The following is a 10,817-nucleotide window of genomic DNA, read 5'->3' as shown; positions in this document are numbered from 1 at the left end:
CCCTGCAGTTTAAAATTCGTAACGCATTTCGTAAATAACCGAACACGTCATCAGACAAGTAGATAGACAGTACACATGAGGCGATATTGGGGTCGTCTAGGTCTGAATAGATGCAGTGTCTATAGTGCATGTGCGCAACCCTTCACTATGTGGCTACATCCCAGAAGTATGCGGCCGCAAAGTGATTGACAGTAGCGGCCATGGGGAAGCCCTCTACCCGCCGTTTCGCGGGCGTGGCAAGCAAAACTGGGGAGTGTCGGGATAGTTTTTGTGGTGGCTGTGTGTCACGCAGCCACTCCAAGAAAAAAATGGTGCCGGACCACCTGCCAGAGCAGCCAGGCTGCGCTGGCAGGGGTCAACCTGAAATTGATGCTTTCACGATTAAATTGCGAATGCATCGCAGGGCGGTGGCACACACATGCTGGGCGGCCTTGCCCTGTGCTGGGCAGCCTCCAGCATGTGAGTAGATGGAGCAAGATCTTGCTGCGGGAAGTAAGAATTGCGTCCATCTCTGAATAAGCCCCATAGCGCCAACTAATTATTGCCTAGTAAGCACCAACTTCCTGTTGAAGAATTTCCCACATTGAATGCAGGAATAAATCTAAATCTTTTTCTGTTTAAGGAGAGATGTATCAAACCTTGTAGAGAAATAACATGGAGAGAGATAAAGTACCAACCAATCAATCTGCTCCTAAAGGCCCATACACACTTGGCGATTTTGAGCTCAAAATAGCTCACTTTTGTAATCTGAGCTACTTTGAGCTCAAAATCGCCCAGTGTGTATGAGCTAGCGATGATCGGTGAGCGCTGATGCGCGTTCCCGCATCATCGCTAGCCGCTGCCGTTCGTCGGGCTGTTTGTACAGCCGAGTGAAGTACTTTCCACAGTCTCCTACTGTGGAAACTGCTTCACCCCCCGTGAACATCGCTGGCACAGGGAAAATAGCTCAGTGTGTATGCACCTTTACTGTTATTTTAGGTATCCAGGTGATAGATGTACACTGTCTAGAGAGACAGTCAATAGGTTGACACTAGGGAGGCCAATCCCGGGATCGGTGGGATCCCGGGATTTGGGCCCAAAAATGCTGGGATTTGAATCCCGGGATTGGAGCCTCCAATCCCGGGATTCACAGGATTAGAGTGCGCATGCGCAGTTTTGCCAGACAGCGCTGAGCACTATAGCTCAGCGCTGCCCGGCTGTCAGCGAGGGAGTTACATCAGCTATGGACACACACATACTGACCACGCTGGCGGCATTTCAGAAGTAGCACCGGCCGCCAGCCAATCAGAGCTGGCAGACCGGCAGCCAATCAGGGAAGCGGCAGCAGCCGCGGCCCCTGATTGGCTGCCGGACTGCCAGTTCTGACTGGCTGGCGGCCAGCGCTACGTTTGAAATGCTGCCAGCGCGGTCAGTGTGTGTGTGTCCATGGCTGATGCCCGCGGCCCGCCCGTAAGTAGTAAGTGTTAATCTTCGCTACCTACACCCACACTCTCTTCTCCTGACAACCTCCCTCTGCTCGCTACACCCACCGGCACCTTCCCTTCCTGTACCTTACATGCTCACTACACACCCACCCTCCCACTGCTCCCTACACCCACCCTCCCACTGCTCCATACACCCACTCTTCCGCTGCTCCCTACACCCACTCTGCCGCTGCTCCCTACACCCACCCTCCCTTCCTGTTCCTTACATGCTCCCTACACCCACCCTCCCTTGCTCCCTACATCCACCCTGCCTTGCTGACCTCCACATATACTTTCCCTGCTCCCTACACTGATCCCTACTGCAATCCTAGGATCCCGGGAATCCTGGGATTGAGCATTTTTCAATCCCGGGATTGAAAAAATGCCCCGGGATTGACACAATTTGGTCGACATGGTCAAATGGTAGACATATAAAGGTAGAGAGTGCATAAGGTCAGCAGGTTTAAAAGATTAATATGGTTGACACACATATAGTTGACACATGTTTTTTGGGGGGGTTCACATATTTTTCAACTTTTGCTTGATATACCATACACGTTGACAATGATTGGGAATGGTAACTTCCACCGAGCGCAGCATGGTGAGCGTCTACATTTGCTATAATTGGGATCACATATCATAAAAACAGAAAATGACAACCAAAAAACTAAAACAACTTGATTCTACCTTTTTTTGTGTCAACCATTTCAATGGCGACCTTTTCTACTGTCTACCTTTTCCATGTCAACCTTTTGACTCTTACTTTCGCATGTTGACCACCATATGGGTTGAACCTAATCGACGTCTAATTCATGTAAATCTTCTATACCACATCCATCATCTTACAGGCTGTGTTTAAAAAATGACAGAAACTGATTGGTTTGAACTTTATTTCTCTCCACTTTCTCTTTCAAAGTTTTGACACATCTTCCCCTTAACAAGAGCTGACTTATTAATAAAACCTCTCCCATATTCAGCACAAGAATACGGTTTCTCGGCAGTGTGAATTCTCTGATGCATAACAAGAGACCCGATCCCTTACAGGTAAAGCAATTGCCACACACAACACTCAAGAATTTGGATTATTTGCTTTGTGAGTTCTCTGATGCGCAGCGAGATTGGAGCTACTGATAAAATGTTTCCCACACTCACCACAAGCATAGGGTTTCTCCCCTGTATGGCTTCTCTGATGTATAACAAGATACGAATTGCTTATAAAACACTTGCCGCATTCAGCGCAGGAGTATGGCTTTTCCCCCGTGTGATTTGACTGATGTCTGCGAAGTAGTGACTTTTGGGCAAAACATTTCCCGCATTCCGAACAAGCAAAGGGTTTCTCCCCTGTGTGAGTTCTCTGGTGTATAATAAGCTTTGACCTGCTCACAAAACATTTCCCACATTTAGAGCAAGCATACGGTTTATCTCCGGTGTGAATTCGCTCATGTAAAACAAGGTGTTCTCTCCTGACAAAACACTTGCCACATTCAGCACAGGGATAGGGTTTCTCTCCTGTGTGGGTTCTCTGGTGTATAATAAGTTTTGTATTACACGTGAATACTTTACCACACAGAGAACAGCAATATTTGTTTCCACCTGTGTGACTGAGCTGATGTTTAACAAGCTTCGAGTCACTGTTAAAACACTTCCCACATTCCGAGCAGGAATAGGATTTTGCTCCTATGTGATTTATCTGATGCCTATCCAGAGCTGACCTACTGAGGAAACGTTTTCCACAGTCACTGCAACAAAATGGCCTCCCTTCTTTGTGCTTATGTTGATGTCTAGAAAGGGAGGATTTAAGCTTAAATCTCTTCCCGCATTCAGAACACATGTATGGTGTCTCCTCGTTCTGATTACTATCTTCTGCAATACAAATAGATTTATGTTGTGTCTGATGGACGGTATGTATGACTTCTTCATTTTCACATAAGACTGAATACTCCTTTATCTGTGTAGATGAATCGTTTAACTGTGTATGATCTGTGGATTTAGAAGAAATCTCTGGTTCTATGAGATTTCCTCCTTCACATGAAACTGCAGCTTTTGTAATATGAACTAATGTATACTCTAGCGTAGTATCATCTGGGGTCAGTGTGTCTGTGCGTATACTTGCTTCAATAGGAACAGGTCCATCCTGAGTATCAGTAGGGGCATAGTACATAGGTGTATTATGTCTTGGTCCCTCTCCGCTGTGGATTTTCTGATGTAAAACTAGATAATCTTTCCTGTTAAAGCGTTTCCCGCAGACAGGGCAAGAGTACGGTTTTTCTCCCGTGTGGGTCCTGTAGTGTTTGGAGAGATCAGAGTTATACAGGAAACACTTTCCACATGTGGTACAAGAATAGGGCCTCTCTTTTTTGTGGATCCTTTGGTGCTTAGCCAGATTTGTGGCACTGCTAAAGCATTTCCCGCACTCATCGCAGTACAAGGATTTCTCAGTGTTGTGAATACCCTGATGTCTTTTAAGATCAAAGCTATGGCCAAAAGATTCCTTACAGTCAGCACAGGAATATGTTTCCCCTTCTCTGTGACTTCTCTGGTGCCTGAGTAGATTCGAGTTACTGATGAAGAGTTTACCACATATAGAGCAACAATAGGGTTTTTCCCCTGTGTGAATCCTCTGATGCTTGCGGAGATCTGAGTTGCTATTGAAACGTTTCCCACACTCGGAGCAAGGGTAGGGTTTCTCGCCTCTGTGAATCCTCTGGTGTCTGTAGAGATTAGATTTACGCTGAAAACACTTCCCACATTCAGGACACGCGACTGCGTCCGCTCTGGTCTGACGTTTCTGGCTGCTCTTACCATTCTGCTGAATGCAAGGTGGCGGTGCTGTGGGGACACTGACATCAAAAGCTGAGAGATTTCCCTCTGGGCCAGAAACAGAGTCCTCTATATAATCCAGGGTGGATTCCATCTTTGTATCCTGTGTGGCAAAAATCTCAGCATCCGGGTCCTCTTTAATATCAGGTAATATGTACTGTGTCTGTATATGATCTGTTTCTGTGAAAGGACCTTCTATCCCTGAGACCAATTCCTCCTTTATGTGAGAAGAACCATTTGGTGCCTGTTTTGTGGATATATAAATATCCATGTCTGTCAGTTCTTCATATGACAGTGGTTCCTCCTTAATATAAGTGGCTGCATACTGCCTCTGTGTATAGTCTGTGAGATTTTCCTGACATGAGCCTGGTTTCTCCTTAATATAAGTGGCTGCATACTGCCTCTGTGTATGGTCTATGAGATTTCTCTCTTCACATGGTTCGTCTTTAACCTGTGTAGATTTAAAACAGTGTGCATGTGATTTCTCAGTCACGGTTGGCTGACAGCTGGTAACGCTCGGTTCATTCAATAAATATTTTGTAGCCTGGTTCTTTGCTAAAAGACTGTGATCTTCTCCCGGTGAATAAATTGTACTGTGTAATCCGCCAGATAGTTCGGGAACATCCAGTAAATCTGATGGATAGAAAGAAATGCAAAACTGTCAAACTTGCAAAAGTCATCTGTGATTGTCACTCACTGCTGATGCTATACTGTCAACTGGGGAAGGGAGCAACCGCTGTTACGGATGTCACCAGGAGATGTTGATGTAAACTGTGTTTGCTAACTTAAAATGTGCCACATAGACTCTATGGGGGGTAATAAATAAGTGTCAGAAGCTGCCATCTTGTCAGAAAGACGGCAGCTTCCGACAGAAATAGGTCGGAAGGGATTCCGACCTATTCATTAGTGCCAGCTCTTTTACGACAAGTTGGGAATTCCCGACTTGTCGGAAAACACGTGGATCAGCGGAATAACAGAATTTGGCCCCGTTTCCGATAACCTCAATACGACTTTTAAAAAAGTCAGATTGAGGTGAGCGGGGCGGCGGCTACGGGCAGCGGTGCGGCGGCTACGGGGAGCAGGGATGAGAGGTACCTTGGCGGCCGTCCCCAGGCCAGGCACCTCTCTCCCTGCGTCGCGGCACTGGGCATGATGTGCGGCTCCAGCAGCTCCCTGTGTTCTCACACACGGGGATCTGCTGACAGCCGCACAGACACCAGCCAAATCCGACAGTTGGATTAGGCTTAAATCCGACAGTCAGATTTGGCCACTCATTGAATAGGGGTTGTCGGAACCATTCCAACAAATGCATGTCGGAATGGATACGACTCTTATTGAATATACCCCACAATGGCTAATACCCTGACTTTTAAATATTTTACTTAGTTATATAATAATTGACGGTGACCCTGTCTCATCTTCGCCACGTGTAGTGGGGGTGCATACAGCAAGCCCCCAATAACTACCACTGCAGCAACAGAACGTCCTCTAGCTCCAATGGGGCTGCAAGTGTTCCCACCTCTGATGTTGGCCTTTTATATTGTGGCTACATCCTTATTTGAAGACCGAATCATTTATTCTATCAGTTAACTAAATATCAGTGGTTCAGCGAATCCTAAAATGATATACAGATGTGTCCTCAATCCTCATACATCTTGCCTCAATAGGCCATGCAGCGGGACATGCGTGGCGCTAGTGATCTGAAAGGTCCCGTGCAACTCCATTAGTATTGGACGTATTTTTTGTGCTGAAAATAAGTCTTACTATGCCAGCAGACTCGGCTGATCAAAATGATATGCAGCATTCCTATAATCTGGGTGCATCTGCGGCTGTATCTGCATACAAAATGCAACGTTAGTGTTTTCTAGGACAACAGCCACTGACACTACCGTAGCAGCTCATATGCAGATACAGCCGCAGTCGCACACAGAATATAGGCATGCCGCATATCATGTTAATCAGCATAAACTGCTTGTGCATCCTAGTCACATTGTTTTGCTAATAAGATGCATTTAAATGGAAAAAGTTGAACATAAAGATGCTCCACGCTAATGATACACGCCACTACATGGCGTGACTAGAAGGGCTGTTTAGCGTGCACGGAAGCTAGATGCATGTGTACACATCTGTATTAAAAAATAAATAATAATAAACAATCAGTCCACTTACAATTGAATGGTCCAGCAATGAAAACAAACGTATCCAAAACCAACGAGGCAAAACAATTCACGTCAATATAATTATATATAACTAAATTCTATTCAAATAACTATACAGTATCTCTGTATAATCCACCTATATTTAGGATTAAATCTTGGTTACTAGGATTATAAAGCTGTGATGATGTATTAGCAAACATAAACTATATGTTATATCAGGGGTGTAGCCAGAACTTTGTGGGCCCCATAGCAACATTTTGAAGGGGCCCCTGTCCCAATGCTTCTAGAGGGACACTTCTCAGCAGCAGTTGTTAATTTTATGCCCTATAAGTACCCTAGTTCATTTTCTGAACCATAGTAGAGCCTTATTTAATGTTATGTCCCATAGTAGTGCCCTAGTTTATTTTATGAATCGTAGTAGTGCTTAAGTAGTGCTATGTCACAATTCAGAGCTACCAGTACACATTGGGGGTCATTCCGACCCTATCGCTTGCTGCATTTTGTCGCAGCGCAGCGATCGGGTCGGAACTGCGCATGCGCGGGTGGAGAACAAAAGCAGATTCCCATTGTGCTCCGAGTGTATGGTATAAACCATTTCCATGGCGAATAGTACTTGCCACCACTGCTTCCTAATGTTAGGCAAAGAACCTGCCCCTGATAATCCTTATGCATTGCAGATAACAGCGCAGTTGATTGTAAACCTGGAATTTTAACAACAAGAACTGCAGATGTGCACATTGCTGTATATTACGGCAGTCTACCATCATCGATCTTCCTGTGCACCTCTATCAAGTGCGACGCAAAATCATGTTGGTGGTTGTGCTGTCCATGAGTGTACCTTGCAGCCATTGCACAGTATTATATCGAGGTGGATTTGAACATATGGTATGCTGGATTACATTCCCAAAAGACATTTGCATCAAAAATACATTGTTCAGAGAAGTAAATTGTTCAAAGCAGAGGCTACAGTTCAAGTCATTCATTCAATAGGATTCACATTTAGATACTGCTAGTTCCCCTTTTAATGTATGAGTGTCTTACAGAATTATGGGCCTAATTCAGACCTGGTTGCAGCAGCAAATTTGTTAGCAATAGGCAAAACCGTGTGCACTGCAGGGGGCAGATATAACATGAGCAGAGAGACGTGAGGGGGGTACACACTAGAGAGATGTGTGCTGAGTGATCTATCACAGAACGCTCAGCACACATCTCTCCACTCGCTCAGCACTCAGCGCAATGTGTGCTGAGCGAGGGGTGGGTGACGGGGGGGGCGCTCACTTCACACAGCGCTGAAGTGAGCGACACGCTAGATTGAGCCTACATGCAGGCTCAATCTAGCACCGACGATAGTGATGCGTGGGGCATCATTATGGCTGGGGGGCATACACACGAGAGATCCCTGCTTAAAATCTAAGCAAACTAGTCAGATTGCTTAGATTTTAAGCAGGGATCTCTCTGTGTGTACCCCCCTTTAGATTTGGGTGGGTTATATTGTGTCTGTGCAGGGTAAATATTGCCTACCTATTTTATCACTGCAATTTAGATTTCAGTTTGATCACACCCCACTCAAATCTAACTCTCTCTGCACATGTTATATCTGCCCCCTCTGCAGTGCACATGGATTTGCCCATTAGCTAACAAATTTGCTGCTGTGATCAGATCTGAATTACCCCCTATGTACAGAATGTATCTCTGCACCGCAGATCTCACACCTGTTGAGGGACAGTTATGCATGCTGTCCGCCTATTCCTCCCATCTCCCTGTCTCTCTTTGCATACTAATGTGATATAAAATTGAACCTGAGCCTCCAGACGCTCATATACTCCCGTTACTGTGTACCTTCCCCATGTACCTGTATACCTCACCGTTACTGTGTACCTTCCCCCTGTACCTGTATACCTCACTGTTACTGTGTACCTTCCCCATGTACCTGTATACCTCACTGTTACCGTGTACCTTCCGCCTGTACCTGTATACATCACTGTTACTGTGTACCTTCCCCCTGTGCCTATATACCTCACTGTTACTGTGTACCTTCCCCCTGTACAAGTATACATCACTGTTACTGTGTACCTTCCCCCTGTGCCTATATAAATCACTGTTACCGTGTACCTTCCCCCTGTACCTGTATACATCACTGTTACCGTGTACCTTCCCCCTGTACCTGTATACCTCACTGTTACCGTGTACCTTCCCCCTGTACCTGTATACCTCACTGTTACTGTGTACCTTCCCCCTGTACCTGTATACCTCACTGTTACCGTGTACCTTCCCCCTGTACCTGTATACCTCACTGTTATTGTGTACCTTCCCCCTGTACCTGTATACAGTACCTCACTGTTACTGTGTACCTTCCCCCTGTACCTGTATACCTCACTGTTACCGTGTACCTTCCCCCTGTACCTGTATACCTCACTGTTACTGTGTACCTTCCCCCTGTACCTGTATACCTCACTGTTACCGTGTACCTTCCCCCTGTACCTGTATACCTCACTGTTATTGTGTACCTTCCCCCTGTACCTGTATACAGTACCTCACTGTTACTGTGTACCTTCCCCCTGTACCTGTATACCTCACTGTTACCGTGTACCTTCCCCCTGTACCTGTATACCTCACTGTTATTGTGTACCTTCCCCCTGTACCTGTATACAGTACCTCACTGTTACTGTGTACCTTCCCCCTGTACCTGTATACATCACTGTTACTGTGTACCTTCCCCGTGTGCCTGTATACACCACTGCTACCCAGAGCTTCGGGGGGGCTGGGGTACTTAAGACAGGGGGGCCCTAAGATTTAAAATTAAAATCATAGCGTCTTCAATCACTACAAAGAAAATTACAATTAGGTTACATTACGTCACATTGTATAAGCCAAAATTCACATTACGTCACATGGTATGAGCCAAAATTTACATTGTGCCAGACAGTATGAGATAAAATTCACATTATGCCAGACTGTATGAGCCAAAATTTACATTCTGCCACACAGCGAGAGATAATATTCACATTACGTCACACGGTATGAGACGAAATTTACATTACGCCACACAGTATGAACCCAACTTTACATTGCGCCACACACCAAGAGATAAAATTCACTTTACGCCACACTGTATGAGTCGCAATTCACATTACGCCACACTGTATGAGCCGCAATTCACATTACGCCACACAGTATGAGCCAAAATTGACATTACGTTACACGGTATAAGGCAAAATTCACATTAAGCCGCACGGTATGAGGCAAAATTCACATTACGCCGCACAGTATGAGCCAAAATTTACATTACGTCACACGGTATGAGGCAAAATTGACATTAAGCCGCACGGTATGAGGCAAAATTCACATTACGCCGCACAGTATGAGCCAAAATTTACATTACGCCACACAGTATGAGCCCAACTTTACATTGCGCCACACACCAAGAGATAAAATTCACATTACGCCACACTGTATGAGCCGCAATTCACATTACGCCACACTGTATGAGCCGCAATTCACATTACGCCACACAGTATGAGCCAAAATTTACATTACGTCACACGGTATGAGGCAAAATTCACATTAAGCCACACGGTATTAGGCAAAGTTCACATTACGCCGCACAGTATGAGCCAAAATTTATATTACGTCACACGGTATGAGGCAAAATTCACATTATGCCACGTGCATATGAGGGGCTGCGGCCCGGCCTGAATAGACCCCATAGTACCCCCCAAACACATTAGATAATACACAGTGCCCCCAAACACATTATGTGACACATGGTGCCCCTCCAAATATATTATATAACACACATTATACATTACTTCTGGTTGCAGTCCTGTTCACGTGTGGGTTCCGGTAGCAGGTGCTGCTGACAAATGTACCCTCTACTGCCCCTGCAGCAGCATGTCTGTCGCCAGGCCTGCTGACCGGGCATAGAGGGCGAGTGTAGAGAGGGAAGGTTCGGGTGGATGACGGACAAGGGTGTAGAGAGCGGGTGTGGGCGGGCGTATCGTGCGGCTGTAGATAGCGGGATGTCTCTGCGAGCAAGAAGTCTGTGCGGGCGGCCGGCCGTAGAGAGCTGGCTGTCAGTACTGGCAGGCGTAGAGCGTGGGCGGGCGTACAGTGTAGTCACAGTCAGGAATAGCACTGCACGCTCGGTAATGAGTCAGCTACAGGCGTGTGTGAGGGGGGTGCTGGACATTTGGACATTAGGGGGTGCCTGTGTGCACCCCCCCCCCCCCCCCTGTGCGCACGCCTATGAAAAATATGTCTATACATATATATATATATGCATACACACACACACGTGTGTGTATATATATATATATATATATTAGAGATGAGCGGGTTCGGTTCCTCGGAATCCGAACCCCCCCGAACTTCAGCC

General features: G+C 46.1%; 1 protein-coding gene across 1 annotated transcript in view; it reads right to left on the bottom strand.

Moving 5' to 3' along the window:
• Positions 1 to 2,364: 2,364 nt before the first annotated feature.
• Positions 2,365 to 10,817, bottom strand: part of LOC135054965 (zinc finger protein 271-like) — a 171,954-nt gene continuing 163,501 nt past the window's right edge. Inside the window, exon 5 of the mRNA XM_063958473.1 lies at positions 2,365 to 4,916. Within this exon, the coding sequence (XP_063814543.1) occupies positions 2,533 to 4,916 (2,384 nt within the window). The 3' untranslated portion in view covers positions 2,365 to 2,532. The remainder of the gene's footprint in view (positions 4,917 to 10,817) is intronic.

The sequence above is a fragment of the Pseudophryne corroboree genome, chromosome 3 (assembly GCF_028390025.1).
Source record: "Pseudophryne corroboree isolate aPseCor3 chromosome 3, aPseCor3.hap2, whole genome shotgun sequence".
Lineage (NCBI taxonomy): Eukaryota > Metazoa > Chordata > Amphibia > Anura > Myobatrachidae > Pseudophryne > Pseudophryne corroboree.
Note: the sequence above shows the minus strand (reverse complement) of the source record. Positions and strands in the feature narration are given on the sequence as shown.